General features: G+C 43.4%; 1 protein-coding gene across 4 annotated transcripts in view; it reads right to left on the bottom strand.

Annotated features, from left to right (window-relative positions):
* Positions 1–25,321, bottom strand: part of GAREM1 (GRB2 associated regulator of MAPK1 subtype 1) — a 209,117-nt gene that overhangs the window by 59,954 nt on the left and 123,842 nt on the right. Inside the window, exon 1 of one of the 4 annotated variants that reach the window (XM_067699384.1) lies at positions 4,549–4,576. The exons of the other annotated variants lie outside the window; for them this stretch is intronic. Coding sequence (XP_067555485.1) covers positions 4,549–4,561 — 13 coding nt within the window. The 5' untranslated portion in view covers positions 4,562–4,576. Of the gene's footprint in view, positions 1–4,548; positions 4,577–25,321 lie in introns of those variants that run through there. 4 annotated transcript variants of the gene reach the window in all.

The following is a 25,321-nucleotide window of genomic DNA, read 5'->3' as shown; positions in this document are numbered from 1 at the left end:
ATGGCTCACGGGCCCAGCCGCTCCGCGGCATGTGGGATCTTGCCGGACCGGGGCATGAACCCTTGTCCCCTGCATCGGCAGGCGGACTCTCAACCACTGCGCCACCAGGGAAGCCCACAGCCATGACACTTTAATGATGACAACCACGGTCTCAAGTGTAGACTGAGAAGAGGTCCAAGGTTTGAGCTCTGGGAGACTAAGGAATGGCCAGGAAAATAAGAGAAAAATCCAGAAGTGCTACATTCTAGAAGCCAGGTGATTCGAGTGCCTCAAGGAGAAGGCGGGAGTGACGTCAAATGCTGTGTACAGGACTGTGAAACGAGACTGAGAACTGTTGGATTTAGCAGCTTGTGTTTAACTGGGGATTTTGATACGAGCAGTGGAATAGCTGGGCCAAAGCTTGATTGAACCTGAGAGCCTGAGAAAGGAGAGCTGGGAATAACAAGAATGGACAGCAGGTGATGTTTTGGGGAGTTCTGTGACAAGGGGACAAGAGACACTGAGTAGTAGCTAAAGGGAGGAAGTGGGATGGGGCCCAGAGAGTGTTTTTGTTTCCTCAATACGATGGGAGAAGTGCCAGCATGTTTGATGCTGATGGGAATGACGCACAGATGATGAGCAAGATTACTGGAGCACATCCTTGAGGACATGGGGGGACATCAGAGTGGAGGAGCTGGCCTTCAACAGGAATTCATCTGTGGCAGGTTCAGTGGGACCTGGGGGAAGCTCCCTCTTATTGCTTCAATATTTCCAGCAAAAGTGGGAAGGAAGGCATCAGTTGAGAATAAAGTTGAGAGAGGAGGTGTTGGAGGTTAAGGAAAGAGGAGAAGATTGTAAAAAGTCTGGGGAGGACTTCCCTGGTGGCGCAGTGGTTGAGAGTCCGCCTGCCGATGCAGGGGACACGGGTTCCTGCCCCGGTCCGGCAAGATCCCACATGCCGCGGAGCGGCTGGGCCCGTGAGCCATGGCCTCTGAGCCTGCGTGTCCGGAGCCTGTGCTCCGCAACGGGAGAAGCCACAACAGTGAGAGGTCCACGTACCGCAAAAAAAAAAAATCCAGTGAAAATGAATACCATAATATGTCTGGTGGGCAGCCCTAAGTTCCCACTTGAGGTTAATGGTCAGCATCTGAAAATGAAACCAAACACTCTAGTTGTGTGTTTTCCTCTAGCCAGTGTATGACGCCCGGGGGCTGGCGTGAAGCAGGTAGAGATTTGGATTCAGCCAATTGCCAAGTGAGTATGAGACGTGAAAGAGGGACAAAGCAGGCAGGATGTATGCAAGGGAGTTCACGGAGCTTGAGCTGGACCCAACATCTCGGGAGGGAGGGAAGAGGATGAAAATAATCATGGGATCAACGGATGGCAGGTTCTGACGGACTTGATTTCCGTGCCCTGGAGGAGTGAGCTCGAGAACCAGGCAGAGGAGAGAGGTCAGAGAGTGGTATGTATACGACTGAGATCACGGAGGGATGGAGTTGTTGGCGATGCTGTGGTCGAGGGGGCGACCATGGGAGGTAAGCATTGTGGTGGTGAGAAGCTAAAGGAACTGAGAAGCCAGGGGTATCAAATGAATCATACAGGTAAGCACTGAAATCTCCAAGGGTGAGGAGAGAAGCACTGCTGGGGAGAACGGCAGTGAGCCAGGAGTGAGAACCATGGAGAAATGAGGGAGGAATCCTAGGCTTGGTAGAGAATGTACCAACAATGGGGGAGCAGGGGATGCTGTCTGATGACAAGAGATTTACAGCTGAGTTTTTAGGGAGCAGTGAAGGTCAGGGCAGCAATGAAGACCATAGAGACACTTATATCCCCTCAACTCTGGGGCAAAAAAAAAAAAATAGAGCTACCACCTGAGAGGCCTTCAAGGAAGCAGTGTTTTCAGGGCATATGCAGATTTGGGTTTTAACAAAATGAAAGTAATTTCAGGAGGGTTTAAGGATGTAGGGCTTTTGCTAGCGATGAACCTCGATGGAGGCATTTCCAAGAGTTAAAGGATAGGTGATGAGGACAAAATAGAGGATGCACCTAGACATAACAGCTCATGTACCTTTTAGAAAATGCAGAGGGATGAACAACACATTTGAAAATACAAAATACGTTGGATTGTACCTTTTTCATAAAAAACAATTTTTAAAAAATCAAAAAGATTATGGCAATCTCAATACTACTTATTTAAACAAATTCTGCCAAATTAAACTTTTCATTTGTCATTATTCTACTCAGTCTATGTACAAATTTTTAATAACTGGCTTATCTACAGTTTTATACTGTTTCTTTCTGTATTTTCCTACATTTTCCCACGTGATGACACTTACAATACTTGCACAGCACTTAATAATGAATTTAACTATTTTTCTATTCTTACATGGTCAGTCTGAGTTTGGCACGTGCCTAATGTAAGTGGGAACTCTGCCATGTACACGTTTTATGATGCTGGCAAATTACTAATCCGTCTGAGCCTTGCTTCCTTGCCTGTAAAGTGGGGACACTTCATAGGGCTGCTGTGGGGATTAAGTGAGATGATGCAAAGTACTCAGCACAAGTAGCCACTCAGCAACTCTGGGCTCCCTTCCCTCTTCTGCAAAGAGATTTTCTTTTGTCTTCTGGCTCACATTTTAGGGATAAATTTTCTAGCGTGAGGTTATTAAATCAAAGAATAATACACAATTCCTTATGTTTACCATGCACAGCTGTATTTTTTTCCAAAATAACAAAACCAATTTATATTTCTATGAATAGGCTACATGCCTCCTAGTTGGGGCACAATCTTGCCAGCACTGAGTATTTTTTCAATTAGACAATTCAATGCATATTAAAAAGCACCTCCTTCCTGTATTAATCTGCATCTCTTTGAAGATCAGTGAAGCTAAACATTTGAATTTTTCTTGTACAAACGACTGTACAAATATATAATAAATATATTTGACACAGTCTACATTTCTTTTCACTTCTAGAGACATCTAAGGGCCTGTTGGATATTTATACTTGGAAGTCCCATTAGCACCAAATTCAACATGTCTAAAGTCAATAGGTACTTAATAAATGTGTAATAAATATAGTCCTGGAATTAGCAAACAATGAAGCAATGCATAAGTAACTGCAGGTTTTCAAAGTTATAAATAAAAGGTGAACTACATTACAATACGCAAGGTTTGTTTCTGAACTACAGATGAATGTTTTCACTCAACAGAGAAAGCAAGCAATGGTGTACTTAAAAATCATTCAAATCTGAATAAGGCACAGAACCTCAAGACATATTTTTCAGGGACCAATCCAACCAAAGAACAGATTAGATAAGCAACTGGAACTATCTTCCAGGATGAAACAGTCTTTCAGCACCAGGATGTAATACACAAGGGGAAAAAAGTAGTCACCAGTGAGTAAGAGTTCAAATTTATGGGTCCATTTGGTGGGAATACCCAGAATCATCTGACAGAGACATCAGATATTTGCCAACACTTCCAATTATCTGCAACTGTAATTTATATTTTCTAATTGTTAGCAGAATAACAAAATAAATTGTAGATTTGGAAGCCAAGTCGAGCTACCATCACTAAACCAAGTATAGTTTATGAAAGTCTACAAATTATCTTTCCACGAGCATGAAATAGTTTTAACTTATTTTAAAATGTTGATCAATATTTTAGAAAAACTTTCCGAAGGCAGGAGGATCTGTATGCAGGCCAAGTGGTCTGCAGATGTACAATCTCTGAGCTAACAGATTACCCGAAAGCTACATGCCTATACTAAATTCCATTCTGTCCCTTCAGAAGGACATTCACAAGTCAAGGCTGTGTCACCAAATCCTAACACTTTCACATCAAATGAGACATCACCCTACAGACAGTGCTGCCTCATAGAAATACAACGCAAGCCACACATGCAATTATGTGTTTTATGATGGCCACATTAAAAAAGTAAAAAGAGGTGAAATTTATTTTAATAATATGGTTCTATCTAAACCAAGACATCTAAATTCAATATAAGAATCATTAATTAAATTTTTTCCACATTAAGTCTTTTCAATCCCATGTAGGTTTTACACTTGCGGCACACCTCTGTTCACACTACCCTCATTACAAGCGCTCAAAAGCCCATGTGGCTAGTGGTTGCTGTATCCATGTGGGTAGAGAACGTCTCTGCCTTCTCTTAAAACTGCAGATACTGTTCACGTCCGTAAAAAAGATCATGTGATGGAATACCTCCTGATAAAATAGGGTGTTTCATCTCATGAAATAACAGCTTCAGAACGCTTATATTTTCTTTTCCTTGCTCTGTCTGTCGTGATCGCTGATATTCTGGTTCAAAGAACAGAGCCTGGGTTTCTTGATATAAAGCACCTCTATCCCCTTAACACCGTTTTTCTTCTCTTTCAATTTGGGTGCTCGTTCTTCAAGCGTTCTTTAGTTATTTTTCTCTTGTGTCTGAGATCTCTTACTGTTAGCAGCCTCAAATACATTCTGGCATATGAACCAAATGAATAATCCTATCTGATGTGTCGGTGATGTCAATAGTAAAGCTGTATAAATTCTAACCTTCTAGTCTCACCTGTGTTTGTCATCTCAGGAAAGATGGACAGGAAGACCTCAGAAGCACACGCATGGGAGCACTGACAAGAATCTATTCTGGGAATGATGAACATACACAGATGAAAGAATAAGAATAAAAACAAAGTAGCAGCTAAATATGACCAAATGTTTTCACATCTGAACATACTGTACATCAGAAAAACTGATTCCTCTCATTCATTCTTTTAACTGTTTATTGAATATCCAATATCATCCATTAACTTCTGTCTCCTCTTTTCCATATAGTTTCTTTATATTGTCCTGTAAGATTTTAGTTCATGTTTCTTTGTGTACATATATTATTATTGTAAACATTTTCTTGTCATATGTTTAATGGTCTAAAACCAAATAAATATTTTATACTTCTTACACCCCACAAATACCTTTAAAATCTAAATGTATCAAATGTTTTAATGTAATGTTTTAAATACCAGGTCATGGGATATATGCAACTTCCTATTTCAGGGGTTGGCAAACTTATTCTGTAAATATTTTAGGTTTTGTGGGCTAAATTGCCTCTGTTAACAACTATTCAACTCCGGCGAAGTATCTCAAAAGCAGCCACAGACGATATGTAAATGAATTACAACATCTGTGTTCCAATCAAACTTTACAAGAACAAGCAGCAGGTCAGATCTGGCCCTGAGGCCACACAGTTTGCTGACCTCTGTCCTGCAGGGAGACATCAAGAAATGAAAGACATCAGACATCAGAAATGAAAATGACCAACACACCTAAGTAGTTATCCTGAGGTCTCTTGTAAGGTAGTTGAAACTACACCCTAAGCCGGCCCATGTTCATCTTAGAATGGCAGTTTTCCCTTTAAATACAAGTCTAAAATCAAGATGTGTTAAGCTGCACATGAGGATTGTATTAGGAGAATAATGCAAATGAAAAGCAAACGTGCCCACCTCCTCTCACTGTATTTTATGGCTTCTATTCTCTTATAAAAGAATAGGACCCTCTCAGATGAGTCAAGTTGAAGTTTTCTGGGAAAGATGCTGAGCCGTTGTGTTGCTCTGTTCCCTGTGACTGCTGTAGCCTGGAAGTCGGAACTTGTCAGAGTCAAATCCTGGAGCCGATTTAAAGAGTTAAGAGCCGGTTTCCTGACAAAATGTGAAATCAATTTATACAACACATCTTCCCACAATCCCCACATGGAGGAACTAATTTTTTTAACAGACCATTTCATGAATAACAGAGTCTTTGTGCCACCAAATGAAAACATTTGGAGATCGCTGAAACATCTGTTCTGAGACGTTACTGTCAAAACCCTGTTCCCAGAGAGGGAGGAAACTGCATTGTCTTTCAACGGTTTTGTTAATTTCATAAACCATCTCTATTGTGAGAGCTGTTCTCTCAGCAGGACCCTGAAATTCCCAGGAACGAATCCAACACCACATCCTCGATGACAGGTTAAAGAAATTGAAGGTAATATGTAAAAAGCAAAGATTGGTACTATTATTGCACTGTTTTCATGATGTGCTTCTAAAACTATATTACATAATTAATCTGCTGACAGGGAATAACTCTCATCTAGAAAATATCCATTTTTTGGTGTGTGTCTCTCAAGATAATCACAGTGATTCGCCTCAATAGAGATGATACATTAAGCACAGACAGCTAAGAGGCCCAAAGTCCTACGTGAGGCGTCTAAGTTTCAAGCACCTGTATGATGCTGAACAGACAGTAGGACCACACGCTCTCCTTTACTCAGAGGGAAAAAAGGTCACTTGTCAGAAATGAAAAATGGAAATAAATTTTGCTAATTAAGAAGAGACAGCAACGATGCTGAGATGCGTAGAGATAAGAGAGAGAGTCAGAGGTGGTCAAATTCAGTTCTGTCCCGTTTGCTACTGGCTGGGAAGTTATGGTCAACAGGCAGTGAGAAGTCAGTCTCGTGCTACTGGGAAGGTGGGGCTCCCCATGATTCATGCCTCCCCAGTCCCTATCACGCCTGGTGATGAGCACGGCCTGCGGTAAATCTCCTTTCACAGCTCTGGTTTTACCGTTCGCCTTCCCTTCAGCCCAGTGGCTGACTTTCTGTGTGTAAATAAAACGAAACGAGAGCCGAAACCTCTAGTATCCATCTGTGGGCCTCCCACTCTCTCAGCTCTCCTGGGGGACCCCCTCTATCACCTTGGCTTCAAGGACCACCTACAAGCTGACAGCACACCAACATTCCCTCCAGCCAGATCTCTCCTGAATTCCGCATTGGTCTACCCAATACCTGGTGCATATCTCCAACATTTCTTCCACAAAGATCTCTCTCAAAATCACACATGCGGGGCTTCCCTGGTGGCGCAGTGGCTGAGAATCCGCCTGCCAATGCAGGCGACACAGGTTCGATCCCTGGTTCGGGAAGATCCCACATGGCATGGAGCAACTAAGCCCATGTGCCACAACTACTGAGCCTGTGCTCTAGAGCCCGTGAGCCACAACTACTGAGCCCACGTGCCTGTGCACCACAACTACTGAGCCTGTGCTCTAGAGCCCATGAGCCACAACTACTGAGCCCACGTGCTGCAACTACTGAAGCCCGCGTGCCTAGAGCCCGTGCTCCGCAATGAGAAGCCACCGTAATGAGAAGCCCGCGCACTGCAACGAAGAGTAGCCCCCGCTTGCCGCAACTAGAGAAAGCCCACGCGCAGCAGCGAAGACCCAACACAGCCAAAAATAAATAAATAAAAAAATTAAAAAAAAATCAACACGTGCAAAACTGAACTCATCTTTCTACTCTCTGAATCAAGCAGCCACCCAAGTCAGAACCCCGGGTGGTCATCCTTAACCCCTCCCTTTCCCTAATCCCTCACGTTCAACTGGTGTCACTTCAACTCCATTCCCTTTCTTGAACAAACTACAACATCTCTCGCTTTGGCCAGTTTTACCAGTTGATTGCTTTACCCATTGACTTCCATTCCAGAAAACTATTCTTTCCACTAGTGCTTAAAATTAAAGTTGAATCATATTTTAAATGAGGATAATTTGCAGAGGATTTATTTACAACAGGGTCACTGATAATGGTGTGGGTGGGCTGCAGGGGAAGCAGAGTGAGAAGCTAGGGACAGTATCAGAGAAGAGGTCACCACCATAGGCCTGTGGTGCCAGGGGGAGGGACTAGTTACAGGAAGGAGAACGTTATGTAAATAAGGTTGCCCTGAGAAGGGGAGAAGCAGCTGTTCCCAAGCTATCCTTCAAGGGAGCCATGAAGCTGGAGAATATAAAGACCATGACCAGCTTCCTCCCTTGACCCGCCCATCTCCTGCTGGGGCTATCTATCCAATGGCTGAACTTAGCTGGAAATCAAAGGGCATGAGAGTCTGCAGATTTCGCCCTGCTGGTCAGCCTCTGGGGAGGGGCAGGGTGGAGGCAGTGGAGGACAGACTGGGGGCGGGGGTGTATGCCCTTCTACCCTCTGATTAAAAGACTTTGGAGGCCTTCCACCTCCTGTAAAATTTAACTTTGTAGAGAATATATAGGCCCTCCAAGATCTGACCCTTACTTTCCTCTCATTATGCTAAAATCCATCTAGATCCATCCACAGTGAATTATACTTCTTCTTATACTGAACTCAAGATCTGGAATGCCTTTTCTCTATTCCCAGGTTTGGCCAAGCTACTCATCCAAAACCAATTCACGCTTCACCTACTCTATCAAAAATCTTCTTAGCTCAGGTATATACCTGGCCGCACTCTTGTGTGATCTCATTGTCTATAGATCTTTATCCAAGCATGTAAATTTTATCATTCTCATTTGTTTACATGTCTTTGTAAACTAAACAGTAAACTCTCTAAAGAAAGCAGGGGGTGTGTCAATCACCTATTTATTCCGGTGCCCAATACTGTGCAAGACACATAGCAGCTACTTAATAAATAACAGCTGAATGAGGGAATGAATTTCAGTATGAGCTCAAGTCCAATGTCATCCATGAAGCTCTCCCTCACAACCTCAGCCCATGCTCATCTTTGTTCATATTTGTCACCGGAGTTTGTTGAACTATTCCCTACTTATTTCACCTGTTTTTGTGGTGTTCTCTTAGACCACAAGCACCCTGACAGCAGGAATCATGTCTTCTGCTTCTCTGACGGCTCAATTTGAGTCCATACTAGAAACTTACTAAATGCTTGCTTTGAAGAACAGGCGTTCAGAGTAGGAGAAATACATATATATGTGTGTATGTAAATATATATAATAGGTATGTATTTCTTCCAGAGTACCAAGATCAAATATTTACATGACCAGAGAAGCTGTAAATTAGTAAAATTAGTAAAAAGGTGGAGATGGCCACCTCAGAGCTCCAGCACCTGCTGATTTCCAGAGGCAGGAAATCTGGATTTTTTTAAAAATGTAAATGCACCTAGTTATTAATAGTTTTTAATGATTCACTCAAATAAAAAAGTCTCCTCTAACCCAGGGACTACCCTGGGTTTCTACGAGACAGGAGGGAGTGGCTGTGGTTTGAACAGGGCTTAACACAATACTGATTGACGTGATGCCATGTGAGTGGGCAGATATCAGGAAATATTTGAGAAATTTAGGTGGGAAGTCTAGCCTCTTGGGGTGCTTCCTTTTCCCTCAAATTGAAAGGATGACTTTAAGTGGGAGGCCTCCGTTTACAGCTTTTAGCCTAAGCTTATGAGCAAGCTCATTTAAGACCTACACTGCTGACAGCCTTCTGCCTGGGCATAGCCGAGCTCCCTCTACTTCTGGTCTCCACCACAGGTATTCCATCGAAACGTGGTAACGGATGATGGTAGGTCTTGCCTGACTCTGAAGGCCAGAACATGTTAAATGGCAGCACTGACAAAGAATTAGAAGAGAGAATCGCATACCAAGTGACCAGCTTCTTAAGAAAGAGACTCGATAGGATGTGGAAAGACAAAATAACAAAAGAAAAAGGAGTCTGAGCCTCTGGACTGGAGCCATGTCAGGATGACTCCACCGAGAGCCTGCTTTCAATCGGAAGGTGTTCACACACACATTACCTCACTCAACAAACCACAGTAGTGGGCGGGGATTATGAGAGACTTTACCCACGAGGAAACTGAAGCTGGCAGAGATTAAGGAATATGTCTTTGGTCACAGCAAGTCAATAGCGAGCCCAGGACGGTCACTCGTGCGTTCTCATCCTAAGTCCACTTTTACTGTGCTGCTTCCCCAAGCCACTAATACCTCCCTCCTCAGGATGAGGTTGACAGAGAGAGGAGCTGACTGTGCCTTGTCGTTACTGAAAAAATTCCCCAAAGTTAGTAGGAAGAAGGGTCATTTACCATTTACATATGCAACGAATTCTTCTTTGATAGTGTGGAGGGCTATTCAGATGGTCCTGTTTAATCCCCACAATGACCCTGGCAACTGGTTACATGACAAAAACTATCTTCACTTCTGGGTAACTTAGGGTGACTGGAGCATAGAAGGTACACAGTGTCACCAATAGTTCACCCATTCGGTGGAAAGAGAACCCAGCTACTCTTTCTAATCTCTAGCACTGGAACTAGTCGCTGGGATGAAGCAGCTGCTTCTATTAAGGATCAAAAACCCACATTAAAAAAAAAAAATCAAGGTTCTAGTAAGTAAAAAGCAATTTTATTTGAGGTAGGATCCTTTTGGAGAAATAGAAAATGATCTATTTATCTACATTAAAGAGTTACATAAAAAGTTACAAACAGCAAAAGTAAAACTTCAATTTTTAGTTGTAGAGCTTAAATCACATAGCACAAAAAAATGAAGGGGAAAACAAAGGTTAAGAGAAAATGGGAAGCAGGGAAAATGAGGCGAAAAGGAGATATGGAAACAAATTTAAAAAAGAAAATGAGACAGAAATTGATGCAAGAAAAAAAATTACACACGGATAAACACAATTTCAACCCAGACAAAGGAGAGGAAGACCCCACCAACGCAGATGGACAAAATATGGACGTACACGACACAGACAGACTTTAAAGCTATGTTGTCATTGTACAACTACAGGCAAAAATGAAGGTATTCTGTATAGAATCAAAGTTGAGGTCTAGGAGTTTTCAATACTACGGTTCATATGATATATGCTTCTCTTCCATGCCTTATGGAAGTATTTAAAAAGGAAAAAGAGAGCCAAACTGCATGTCCAAAGTATGGGGAGGGTGAGGAAAACACTCAAGGATTTTAACATTCCACCATTCTTCCTCTATTGAAACATGACCCCTTTCTTGGATTCTCATTTGCTCCCTTTTCCACAGCCCAACAGTAAACTCCCACACACCAGTGGGACCACAGAGGAGAGACAATAATACAAGCAGCTGCTCAAGCTGTGGTTTTCATTAGGAAAAAAAGTGCCTTGATTATAAGGGATTTAGTTTTGAACCTTCAGGCCAAAACTGAACTGATTAAAACTCCATGTAGAGAAACACGAATGGTTTCTTAAAACTCTGATGTAGAGCGTACTCGGCATAATCAAAGGGGGGTGGGGAGAATCCTCAAATTTTAACACCCACCTTGGCTCAGTGCATGGACTTAAAGATGGAAAAGCTAGCAGAGACACTCAATGAAAACATACTGGAGAGGTCCTAAATCGCACTTCTGTAAGGGCTAGGGGTACATTTTCACCAAATTCTTTAGCTACAAAAAGCGAGGCAATCAAGCCATAAAAAAGATGTAGAGGAAACGTGAATGCTTATTACTAAGAAAAAGAAGCCAATTTGAAGAGGCTCCAGACTGTATCATTCCAACTATATGACACTCTGGAAAAGGCAAAACTATGGAGACAGTAAAAAAGTCAGTGGTTTTCAGGGATTAGGGGAGAGGGAGAGATGAGTAGGCAGAGAACAGAGGATTTTTAGGGCAGTGGAACTATTGTGTATGATTCTATAATGGTGGATACATGTCATTATACAGTTGTCTGGACACACAGAATGTGCAACACCAAAAGTGAACTGTTATGTAAACTACGGCCTTTGGGTGATAATGATGTGTCCATGGAGGTTCATCAGTTTTAACAAAGGTACCACTCTGGTGGGGGATGGTGATATGGGGGAGGCTGTGTCTGTGTAGGGGAAGGGGGTATATGGGAAATCTCTGTACCTTCCCCTTTAATTTTGCTCTGGAACTAAAACTACTCTGAAATAAAGAGTACGTATGTGTATATATAAATACATACACATATACATCTATACACACACACCAACAAGGCAACTCTTTAAAGGCTTGCAGTCGATACAAGAGCAGAGCGGAGGTATGGCACTCCTGGAGCCAGGCATGCTCTGTTCTCATGGCTTAGCACGTACTCATTGGTTATCATTTTGCCTCTACCTCTTCACACAGCAGTTAAGCATATGAACTTCTGGAGTTGAAATCCTGGCTCTCCCTCCCACTGGGCAACTTTGGTTAAGTCATGACCTTCTACACCTCCGTGTGTCTCCTAGTTCCATAACGCAAGGGCAGTAACACTAACATAACATCAGCTATTGGGATGATTAAACTTACATAAAGGGCTTCACCTGATGAGAGGCACCTGATAAGGGCTCAATGAACATCAGAGCGAAGTCAAATGAGACAAAGATGTACCTGTCACGAATGAAGAGGAATGTAATCACGATACTCTTTGGAATGTGGTACTGGTTAGGAGAACAGTGTTAGCTCCTTCTTATATTAATCTGGGCAAAACTCCAGAAGAGGAGCCATTAAGAAGCATTCTAAATTTAAAGAAGTGGCACAATTGGCAGCCAGGTAGCTGGGAGGAAGAGAGGAGAAAGAAATGCTGAAGATGTGGATTCAGGGTGGAGCACGGCCACCTGGTTCTGGGACAGAAAGACAAAGCATGGGAGATGGCCAATTTTATCTTCTCTACGACAAGCTGCCTACTGTACCCTCTGCTCAATGCAGAGCAATTCCAGTTAGACTGTATCACCCTCAAAACACAATTACTCTAATATGTTTGTGACCACAGTGCTGTGGAGGAGAGTCCTACGCTTATTAGAAATCAGTCAAAATTGCAGTACAAAAACAGAAACTCTAGTAAAAGGAAAAGGCCCTACAGGACAAAGAGCCCTTCGTTCCTGTTAAATCTTTTTCTTTTAATTAAAAAATGGAGAAGCAATAGCCATGCTGTGGCTCTGAGACCTAGGGCTCCATTTCTGTTCAAGGGTTTCATGAATGGCACGCTTTCAAACAGTAAATACATACCTATGTCCGACACTCCAGAACCATCGGAAGGTTTCCCCCTCCACCCCTTCACCAGAGAACTACTCTCTCCTCTTTGGTTTGCTTTGGTCTTTGCTGACAACACGTCCCTGCACTTGCTCCCTTTTTGCAAAGCTTCATTTTCATCCAAATGCCTCCACTTTTATTCACTGCAGATCGAGCTCACTGAGCATTCTCTAGTGCCTTTCAGGTCTGTCCCTGTTCCATGTTAAACAGGCTGTGGTGTGAGCGCAGGGCTGCGCTCAGTAAAATATTCCATCCAACGGGGGCAGTTATGTAAACAGGGCTGCTTCTGGCAGGAATGTCTGATGGGATAAACAAGGCTGGAGAGAAGAAGGACTCTTACAGAGAGGAGTGACTTTGTCAGGGCACAGAGATACATTTAAATAAAAATACTCTTGTTTCTAATGTAAGATCAACCTAAATCTCTGGGGGAAATTTAAAAAGAACAATAAGGGGTGAGTCAGTGACTGTGATTTCTGAAACTGTGCTAAGGGGATTTGACTTTTTCCTTTTCTGGTTGTAGAATTTTATTTCTTTAAAAATAAAAACCGGGCTTCCCTGGTGGCGCAGTGGTTGGGAGTCCGCCTGCCGATGCAGGGGACGCGGGTTCGTGCCCCGGTCCGGGAGGATCCCGCGTGCCGCGGAGCGGCTGGGCCCGTGAGCCATGGCCGCTGACCCTGCGTGTCCGGAGCCTGTGCTCCGCAACGGGAGAGGCCACAGCAGTGAGAGGCCCGCGTACCGCAAAAAAAAAAAAAAATAAATAAAAACCAAAAACATTTAACGTGCCAGGGATGTTAGAAGGCAACTGTAAGAATTTATAACATTTGAGAACCCATATAGATGCTGAATGGAAATGATGGCTAATAATCTGTCAAATTAGGAGTAATCATCAAAAAATTGGTAGATTATATCCATGTTGATACAGAGGCTTAACACTGTCTTCATTAATATTTGGCTCCTAGGAAGAGGGATGAAAGTGCAGCATTTGGCCTTGCAAATATATACAAAATATATATATATGCAAATATATATAGAAAATTCACTATACTAAGGTGATGATAGCTTATAGTGAAGAAAACCAGTATCAAAGAAAACAAACAGGAATTGCAATACTTGAAACTGATACCTACTTCATGGGATTGTTGCAAAGATTAAATTAGGCCATGTATGTACAAGAATATTCAGCAAAGAGCAGTATGCATTTGATTAATAGTAAGATGATAAATATTGTTTTCTTATTGCCTGGATTCAATAAGAGAAATGAAAATAAGGGCTGAGTTCATTTTCCCTCCCTATTTTAACTATTAGTCAAACTAATATAACAGTTCAAAGCATATGATTTATTTACTTAGTACTCTGTTCAAGGCAGCGTGCAGAGTGCTAAGGATATTTCAGACACTCAGAGATTACCGGGAAAAAAAATACAAGTCTCTGTGTTTCCTCCTCTCTCATTTACATACATTTGAATTTTTCCAACGCCTATCCAGTTTTTTTTTTTTTAATTTATTTAATTTATTTATTTTTGGCTGCGTTGGGTCTTTGTTGCTGCGCGTGGGCTTTCTCTAGTTGCGGTGAGTGGGGGCTATTCTTCCTTGTGGTGCAAGGGCTTCTCACTGCTGTGGTTTCTCTTGTTGTGGAGCACGGGCTCTAGGCGAGCGGGCTTCAGTAGTTGTGGCTCTCGGGCTCTAGAGCGCAGGCTCAGTAGTTGTGGCGCACAGGCTTAGTTGCTCCGTGGCATGTGAGATCTTCCCGGACCCCTGCATCGGCAGGCAGATTCTCAACCACTGTGCCACTAGGGAAGCCTATCCAGTTTTTAAGATGTGAATAATTTAGGGTAGCATGTTTAGCGTGCCCTGTAAATAATTCATAAATCTGAAATGATTAGATGGTTGATAAACCTAATCACTATAGGATACAGTGAGACAGGACCTGAGTTCATGCGGGCTGATATCATCAACTCCCTGTAAGTAGAATAGCCAATGTCAACAGATAGATTCTTTCGGCAATTACACTCTATTTCCACCTGGAGTCCAGCTGAAACTTTCCAAGGCCAGAATAAGGGTGTGCTGACATTGTTTTCATGAGTGTTATTCTTACTAGTCAGTGAGAGGCAGCTTATTCTTCTAGCCTTCTGAGTCATTTCAACTTATACAAACACTTTTGTGGAATGAATGAATTTCGAGAGAGTTAGGGAAATGGAAGGCATCATTATATTATGTGACAAAGATAACTGGAAAAGATATTCAGACTTCGGTGTGGTAAAACTGGCTCACTGTGCAGAGAAAAACTAAAAATGAATCCCTACCTGACATCACCTACAGGCAAGGAAGGACTTCAGAAGCAGAAACTATAGGGCCAAATAACGATTACATTACATTAAAATTAGGGATTTCTGTTCAGTAAAGGATTTCATGGGAAAAGTTGGCAGAGCAGTGATGGAACAGATGACGCTTGCGAAGCCCAAAACTGAAAAGAGATTGATATCTGAACTGGCCCATGTAATGCTGCAAATCACCAAAAAAGACACCACCGCTAACACAATGGTAGGCCAGAAAATGAACAGACAATCTACCAAGAAGGCTATCCTACAGAGCAGGAGGCAGGGAAAAAAAAAAAAAAGTATCAAGCAGGTGACAAGAAGCTGAATAGTCAAATAAATGCAAATGAAGAGCTATTACTTCACATTCATTAGACAAAAATGGTGAATTCCTGATGTGGGTAAGGAATCCTGTTAGACTGTGATGGGAGTGAGGCTGGGGCAGCCATTCTGGAGAGCGATCTGACACCAGGTAGTAAAATTAATTCTACAAACTTCTAAGGCCGGCAATTCCACTCCTGGGTTCACATCCCCAAGAAATGTTCAAACAAGAGCATAAGGAGAATGCAGGAGGATGCTCAGAGCAGCAGGGTTTTTGCTGCCCATTCTTGGGAGAGCATATGAACACACAGTAAAACAAGAATGGATTTTAAAAACATAGTGGATCCTTGTAAGGCACAGGGAACTATATTCAATATCCTGTGTTAAACCATAATGGAAAAGAATATGAAAAAGAATGTGTGTATATGTATAACTGAATCACTTTGCTGTGCAGTAGAAACTAACACATTGTAAATCAACTATACTTCAATAAAATAAATTTAAAATAAGTAAATAAAAAAATAAAAACATAGCGGATCCTTAAAAACACAGGGCTGAATGGAAAAAAAATATGAGACTTAAAACACAGTATAATTTATGTAAATCTAAAGTACTTGCACATAAACCACTGTGCTTTCATAAAAACACATCCAAAGAAAGAAGGCACCAGAAACACATTTAAATGGTTGCATATGGGAGGGTGGGAAGGTAAAGGACTATCATGATGAAATAGAATAAATAAACTCTTCTCCCAGACTGTTATTTCTAGAGAAAAATCTATCACTAGTATCTTTAACACTTTAATATATCAGGAAGGAAAGAATAAAGGAAAGAAGGGAAGGAAAAAAGAAAGAAGAAAAGAAGGGAAAAGTCTGAATGTCTTACAGGTCAAGCATTGGGTTTGATCAACACATTAAAAATATTCTCCCTTGAAACAACAGGTGCCTTACAGCATTCTCCTCAAAATTCATACAGGCCCCCCCCCCCCCAGAGAAACATGCCAACATAACTAGACCCTAGCCTTTGAAGTGAATGGGAAATACCTTCCAACCTAACCACGTACTTTAACTCACAAAAAATCTGTTCCTCCTTCTTTTATTTCATCATTTCCATCAAAGTGATGTCATACTAAGTCCCCACCCCCCCAACCCGTTCCATTCTATTGCCATCCATTGTGTGGGTAGCAAAATCTAATCATCTTAAGAACATTTCTCTCCCACACTTGAACCCATAAAGAACGGTTTGCGGGTTACAGCCCTTCCTGTGTTATGCACTCTATACCAATAAGAGCTTCTCAACTGGTTTCAGAGATTGTGAAGAATTTACTATTGCTCTACGTATACCACGGATTCCTAAGCAGACCAAGATGAAATTACTAGTCATATGGAAATTGGTGAAAATTGATTGGAACAGCTTTCAGGGGTGCAACCAAATGTATATTAAACTGTTAATAACACTGTGTAAAGAGACGAAATGTAGGCAAAATAGCAGACTTACAATCTCGTTGTAGAAACAAAATATTAACCTATGAAACATGAAATAAGAAAATAAGGTAACACACCATTAAATTCTAAAGGAGACACCACTAGTGGGTCTCAAACTGGTGTATATCAACATCACCTGAGGGCTTGTTGCAGCACAGCCTGCTGGGCCCACCGCCAGCTCGGATTCTGACGGTAGGGGCCGCGGACTGAGACTGCATTACTGACAAGTTTCCAGGGGATCCTGCTACTGCCAGTGCCTGTATGGAGTTTGAGAACCCGTAACAACTCCTCACAGAAGAGCCATCAGCTATAATATTAGAGGAGAGACAGAGCACAAGGGCACTGTTGGGACAGAGGAGAAATTGGGACACGAGGGAGGCCCTGAGGGTGGGCTGGGCTTTGGGTGATTCGAGAACGTGGAGGTGGAAGAGTGAGGAGAAAACGCCGGAGGTGGTAAGAATACCTGAGCGCAGGTGGAGCCCTGGGCGGGGCTGGCCTGATGGACTTGGCGACGGGTGGGTGGGCTCCACCTACTGCCATGCTGTGGGCAGAGGACGCCCCGCTGGCGCACGGGGTGTGCGCCTCGCCCAGCGGCCACCCTGCACCGCGACTCCTCACGTGGAAAGCCAGGAGACAGCACGGCGAAGAGCCCCGACCAACAAGTGCCTGCCACACACTTGTGGCACTTACCATGGTTCCAGTGAAATCAACTATAAAATGAGCTGTAAAAAGTGCATTTCTTCCGGTCACAGGGGAGAGCTGGGGCTGAGTGTCCAGCGTGCTGCCCAGCGTACCTCTGCGATACACACAGACAGACTGGTTGAATGAATGAATGAGCGCCAGGAAGGCAGGACGTCAGAGCGAAGCTGCCACTGGTCAGGGCACACTGAACTCCTCCCGGCTCCTCCTCTTGCCCTCTTTCAGACTCAGTGCCGAAGCCTATGCCAGCCGTGTATTTTTCTCCTCCCCTAGGCAGAGCCAAAGGAGCCCGGCACAGGGAAGGCACCCCAGAACCAAGTCCTGCAACTCCAAAAAGGGGGCGGGCAAAGAAGGAGGGAAGGCACTTGAGTCTCCAGCTACAGAATCCCCAAGGGCGTTGCCCTCACGGGCAGCCTGGATTGACAATCCACACCCTCTTCCTATTCCAAAGTACACAGTCAGTCCTGGGATGTCCGGAGGGGAGGAGGGGAAAGGGTGATGTCTGCTCCCACCTCTAGGTAGAGAGAGCACAGTCCCTTCCCACTGGCCAGCTGACAGGAAGCTGTGAGGACTGAGTGGGACAGGGACCAGGAAAGAGTTCAGCGCGGTGCTTGGCGCTTAGTGCTTCGTACGTGGAAACGACCTCATACACGTCCCTGCAAGTCTGCTTGAGCCCTCTCCTGGGAACAGTGGCACAAAGGAGAAAGAGTATGGGGACCAACATGGTGGTCTATGACATGGATTGAAATGACAATGACAAAAACACACACTGCAGGGTTTAGGGGGTGAAAATTTTTTTTTTCCTCAGGTAAGTTGAAGCTGAGATGATAAAGTGGAAGTGTATTCAGCAGTCAGTGGAACTTTGGAATGGGAGAGGTCAAGAGTAAAGAGTCACCTACAGGAGGTGACACTGGAAGCTGGGAGGGTTAGGTTTTCTGTAGAGATGAAGAGAGGGAGACGTGAAGAGAAGGGGGGGAGAGAGAGAGAGAGAGAGAGAAAGGGAGGGAGGGAGGGAGGGAGGGAAGGAGGGAGGGAGGGAGGGAGAGGGAGAAAGAGAAACAGGCAGAGTCTTAAGGCCAACACAGCAGGGATGAACCAAAGAAGACAAAGAAGGAATTGAAAAGATGGAGAGAAGCCAGGAGAGTGGACCGCCACGGACAGTGGGAGGTAGAGTTTCAAGGACGGCTCCTGCTGGTGTCTGGTGTTACAGAGTCAAGGAGAAGGAATGGAGACGACCAGGGCTCTGGCCATTACAAGTCATTATGACTACAAGAGCCAGGTTTTAGGAGGCAGGAGTGCATCCTCAGAAGACGAAGGCCCCTAAAGGCACTGTTGGGATCCAGTTCTCCAAGTCAGAACTTCAAGAGTTCCCAAGTAACTGACATTACTTCTCGAGCTAGCTAGCTAAACTCCAACCAAGTGGGAACCTGGCCTACTGGTTTTCATTCAGAAGAGCCCCGAATACTGCAAGTCTGTGGGACTTCCTGTGAACAGGCGGCTGGCTCACAGCAGCACATCTCATCCTTTGCAGCATTAGCTGCTCCAAAGACTCTTCCTGTGCTGACAATGATGCTTCACCTGGTGTTGATTTCTTTTTTTTTTAAATTTTGGAATTATCTCTAGGTACTCAACCCTGGTGTAAATAATGGGGGTGAGGGTGGGCGCAGCTGGGACTAGTTTGGGGAAAAGATGCCGATCTCTATGCAGGCTGGAGTGTGATCTGTAGGGAGAAGGGAGCAGTCTGTTTCTGTTCCACCCAAGCCTGAGAGCGATCACCAAGCAGGCCAGCCCCGGCAGTGCTCGGAAGGACGATTCAGGACAGGATTCATCAGGGACGCTAAGGACCATACTGAACACCCAGCAGTTAGGAACACTGTGAAACTACAGTCAGAAAGAAGCAAGTGTCTGGAGACGGAGAAAGAGCAAAGCCTCACACAAACTGTAACCGAGCCCAATGCTTCAACTCCCAACCTAATTTAGCCACTTTCCCACCAGAAAAATCCCTAGGAGAAGAGAGAGTGTTATAGAAGGCTTAGTCAATCAGACCGCAAGGGGTGCGAATTTCCAAGGCAGTTCTGATGAGTGATGAGAAAGTCCAGTGCTATATTTCAACTCCCCTGGGAACACCTTTGAGAGAGATGATACCTGGAGATGTCAGAATTGTTATTTTTGTGGAAATAAAATCTGCTGCCAAGTTTTTATTTACCAAAACCTCTCACCTTCAAGGAAAAATACACAGAAAAGTGCAAACACTCTAAAACTGTTACATACCGGGGTGGCGGGAGGGAGGATGGAAAAGGAAAGCAAGGATGGTCTTGGTACTTTTCTAGCCCAAGTAACAGAAGAAAAAAGCTCCAACTTTACGTGGGAGCAGACGATTTCCTGAGTGCGGTTCTACTTGGGAAGAGAGAGACAGTAAAAGTTGGAGTTGTTTTGAAGGACACAAGCTGTCCTGACATGATATAACCTATTACTCATATTTTTGCTGTGGGTTTTTTTTTTCTTTTTGTCTCTTTTCAATGTAACTTTGACAAGAACTATGGCTATCCCAATCTTATCTTCTTCCCTTATAATATCCCTCTTGAGCTAAACAGAGAAATATGACCCCCATTAGATGATCACTTCTCTGCCTTTTCTCAGTGAAAATCCCAGAATTCTTTCTCTTTCCCTCCTCTTGGCAGAGATGGGAAACAGTTTGGAGTAGGAGATGTGTGGGAACAATCAGGAGACTTGGCAGAAATAGCGGAGACACCTGCACCAGATGGGGGTGGTTGGTATCACTCTATCTTCTCCAGCTAATGCCCACTCTGAAGGTGGAGCTTTCAGGATCGCTCCTTCCACCCACTCCTTCCTTCCTCCTCAAATATAACCACCTCCCCCCACTGCTAATTTTCAAATCGGCACAATGATTAATGACCCAGGCAAGCACTCAATTTCCTGTCCAGTAGTACAAGGCTGATTTCCAATAAAAGAACTCACTCAAGACAACTATTTCCTCTCTGCAGCTTCTAATCTTGTATTGAATTGTGGGCATTCTTCCCTCTCAGTGTGAAAGCAGAATCAATTTTTGAACTTCCATTTGGTGAATATTCCAAAGAATCACAGAATGCTAACGCTGGAAGGGACCTTAAAGGCAATGTAATTCGACCTCCTCTTTTCTTGTAATTCAAGCAGGACTTAAGAGGAAGGCTTTGCCTTACATCTTCTCTGTGCACTTGGTCAAGCAGCAAGTGAGGAGGGAATTACTATCATTAAAGCACACACCTTGGGTCCTCACTGGTCTCATTATGGAGTTACCTTTAATGAAAGTCAATTTTATTTTTTAAAATTTATTAAATTTATTTATTTTTGGCTGTGTTGGGTCTTCGTTGCTGCGCGCAGGCTTTCTCTACTTGCAGCGCGAGGGGGCTACTCTTTGTTGGGGTGCGCAGGCTTCTCATTGCAGTGGCTTCTCTTGTTCTGAAGCATGGGCTCTAGGTGGGCGGGCTTCAGTAGTTGTGGTGCACGGGCTCAGTAGTTGTGGCTCGCAGGCTCAGTAGTTGTGGCTCGTGGGCTCTAGAGCGCAGGCTCAGCAGTTATGGCGCATGGGCCTAGTTGCTCCACGGCATGTGGGATCTTCCCAGACCAGGGCTCGAACCCACGTCCCCTGCACTGGCAGGTGGATGCTTAACCACTGTGCCACCAGGGAAGCCCGAAACAGTCAATTTTAAATTGGGAACTAATCACCATGGAGAATATTTCTGCAATTATGGGCTCAGGCAAAACAAAACAAGTGTCAGTCAAACCTTTCAGATACAGCAACACAATCACCATGTTCAATTACCTCAGGTCTTCTTAAACACCCATTGAAGATGTAATGAGTTGTCCTGATTAGAACTACATGTATCCATCACTTGTCTTATTTCTCAGAAATGATGGATAGATAACTCCATTGCTTTCTGTGAAATGAATTCTGAAAAGCAGAGGTCCCTCAACAAGATGCTAATGGCTGCATAATATAGTACCTTCTTTAGATGCATGATCTCCCATAGACAATTTTAGTTACAATTCAGGAAATGCTCCCTGGGTTGATTACAAAATTTTCTGAAATTCACAAGGGAGGGTATGCAAATGACAAGGAATGGGTTGGTTGTGTTGATGGTGGGTTGAGAGATGGCAGAGTGACCACAGTAGCAACAGAGCATGTTGGAAGCTGTGAACATTAACACTGGACTAAAAGTAATGGACGTGAAGTGAAACACCCCAGTGTATCTCTAGCTCTACTTACTAGTTGTGTATCCTTCCCCAAGTATTTTATTCTTTTTGAGGCTAGGTTTCCTTGTCTGCAAACAAGCGATAATTAAGGCCTGCTGGAACACTGTAAAAATCGTATTAAATACTAGACATGAAAGTACCAATCACACAGCACCTAGCAAATACTGGTGCTCTATAAATACTTCTTGAATTTAAGTATCTTAATTCCCTGACAATATACATTTTTTTTAGTTGAAACATCTTGATTGCCATAAACAACACAAACACAGGGATTTATATAGCATTTTATTACTATAAAAGTTAGCATACAGCAACCATAGGATCCAACAAGTCAAATTTCCATTGGCTCTGACCTATTCCCCACTCAAACGCTCTGATGAACTAAAAATCAAATATGGGTCATAAACGGCCACAGAACTTAATGACATCAAACTGAACACTGTAATGAGGTGAAGCTTGAAGGCTAGAAAAAGCACGGACTTCAGACCAGAAGAGCTCTACCTGACCAGCAACACGACCTTAGATTATTTAACCTTCCTGAAACTTACCCTCCTCGTCTATAAAGTGAGAACCCTACCAGCGACTCCACAGGTTGTTATGAGGATTAAATAATATTAGCAGATGTAGGTAACACAGCCAGCTAGAATCAGTCCCTCGACTCAAAGTAGGCAACCAAAAATGGTAATTGCTAAAAACATGCAGTCCAGGGGTCTTTAGGTGAATACTATTTCTCCGTGTCCACTTATTTTATAAAACAACTGTTCTACCTACTGTACAGATTTGTCATGAAAATTCAGTGAGATAATCTAGGAAGTTCAAAACTAGGAACTATTAAATGTCATCTCTATATTCAAGGCAAAGATACATTATACTTTTGCACTGCCTCTAGGAAATCAATCCCTGGAAAACATTTTTTTTTTTTTAAATTTTTTTTTTCTTTTTGCGGTACGCAGGCCTCTCACTGTTATGGCCTTTCCCGTTGCGGAGCACAGGCTCCGGACGCGCAGGCTCAGCGGCCATGGCTCACGGGCCCAGCCGCTCCGCGGCATGTGGGATCTTCCTGGACCGGGGCACAAACCCGCGTCCCCTGCATCAGCAGACAGACTCTCAACCACTGCGCCACCAGGGAAGCCCCGTATGTTTTATTTTTAATGGACTGTTTTTAGCTCCAAGAGATGCCAGAATTGGGACTAACAAAGCCATATGCAATTTTGTTGTGCAGGACCAAATGGAGCTTTGGCTATAAACTTAAACTTCATCCGCACAAGCCAAGGCAGATGGTGTTCACAATAAAATTTTTTGAGAAGTTACAATATGTCTATAAGTACGGGCAATTAATACACATTTTGCACTACAATTCAGTATCTGGTATACAAGCTTGAAAGTGGTAATGCAGGAAAATTCTGTAGCCCTGCGTGCTCTTGCTCAGCTTATCCACTTATGGGTGCCTGAGGCCCACTGCTTCCCACCTACATTAGTCATAGGAAAGAAGGACAAGCTTCGCTTTCGTGACCTTTCAGATCCAGGTGATCTAAGGCAGAAAGTTACAGTTTCAAAACTAAAGTCTTCACTACACTTAATCGGATAATGAGTAGGGATATGAAGCTTCAAAATGGCCAACAGCTAGAGAGCCAGAAGATACTTCCAAGGTTATAGGACGTCTTAGCAGGACGTTATTTTTCTACTGAAAACTCAATTTGTGCCCCATCCTTTCCCAGCCTAAAATTAGCGGGTGGTTTGCTCAATCATCACCCAGAGAACTCAGCCGGCCTACCACTCTCAAGTTGGACAGCACTTCTACTCTAGCTGGCTCTCTTGGAGACAGTATTTTGAATTTCCTTGGTTGAATGCAAAACACATTAGCTAACTAACCAAACAAACTGGAAGGAGGCATAACACAAGACCCAAACCTGGCAGACGTGATGACTGTGAAAACACTCTTAAATGCTACAGGGTAGTAGGGAATGTGACCCAGAGAGTGAAGGAGGTGATTTCTTTAGAGTTTCAATATTTATTTGTCCATAAATATAGTCACCCATAATGTAGAACTAGAAAGGAATGGACAGCAAACCTAAATTCCTCTGGCTTGAAAGAGCCACAGCCCCAGAGGGGTCAAGGCAAGCATATAATCTGGTAAAATTTTTTATTTCTCCTATACTGAATTCAGGTAGGAGTTCTGTAAATATTCATTTTCATATTCATTCATACTCTCTCTCTTTTCCCCTCCCTCCTCCTTTAGAAATCAGATGTTATGGAACAAGGGGTTAGGGAAAGAGGGGAAAGGCTCAATATAAAATGAGAAGACCTAGGTTCAACCCAGCCATTTAATGGCCATCAATCTGGCATAAAAACTAATATATTTCCTCAACTATAAAATGGGAAAAAAACATGAGATGCTGATTTCTGGGGGTGAGTGCATGCACTTTGTTTTTGAAAGGCAATGCAAACTACAAAACAAAACAAGGAAACCATGATGCTTAAATACCTCTAAAACAACAGCAAAGCTCCTGAACTTTATGTAAGTAACAAAGACCTCTGGTTCTTTAAGGTTCTTTTGGATACTCTGGGCACCTTACATATAAGCTCTAGATGATCGGACTAGAATCTGAACCTCACGCAGAGGCTGTCTTCTATAGACCTGCAGCACTTCAGAGCTTTCCTGGAGCAGGCTAACAGCACAGGCAAGGGCAGCTTACTGGGTATGATGGTTGATCGTGTGTGTGTCAACTTGGCTCAGGCACGGTTCCCAGATGGTTGGTCAAACACTATTGTAGATATTTCTGTGAAGGCATTTTTGGGGATAGGATTAACAGTTAAATCAACAGACTGAGTAAAGCAGATTGCCCTCCGTGATGCGGGTGGGCCTCACGCAATCCCTTGAGAAATTAGACTGAGGTTTTCCAAAGAAGGGGGATTCTGCCAGCCATCTGCCTTTGGAAGCAAATGGCAGCTCCTCCGTGGGCCTCCAGCCTCCAGCTTTTGGACTTGCCAGCCTCCACAACGGCATGAACCAATTTCTTACAATCAATCAACCAACCAATCTCTATTTTACACACACACCCCCCCCCCCCCTTATTGGTTCTGTTTCTCTGGAGAAGCCTGACTAACATACTGGGCTTCACCCTTCTTAATTTTATTTAACACTAAACCATGAAAATTTATTAAGTCCTTGGCTTCCATACCAGTTGCTGATGTGAATGCTGGTCCTGTAGACCATGATGATGGTTAAAGAAGCATACCTGCTATGATTCCTGCACACCTACTAGGTGAAAACACTGTCCTAGTGCTGCAGGCAGATCTCGGAGGGCAGGATTCACATTTCTGTACGTAAGAGTTTCTCTGCAGGCCTCTAAGAAAAACTTCTGAAATAAAAAAATGCTTGAGGAGCTATCTTTGGGGGCTCCAAGATATCTGGATACAACTGAAAATTCTTGGCAGAAATGACAATACCCTTAAAAATGCAGCAGCTCCCCTCCCTTCCAGTGTCACTGCTGCCA

The sequence above is a fragment of the Pseudorca crassidens genome, chromosome 12, assembly GCF_039906515.1.
Source record: "Pseudorca crassidens isolate mPseCra1 chromosome 12, mPseCra1.hap1, whole genome shotgun sequence".
Classification (NCBI taxonomy): domain Eukaryota; kingdom Metazoa; phylum Chordata; class Mammalia; order Artiodactyla; family Delphinidae; genus Pseudorca; species Pseudorca crassidens.
Note: the sequence above shows the minus strand (reverse complement) of the source record. Positions and strands in the feature narration are given on the sequence as shown.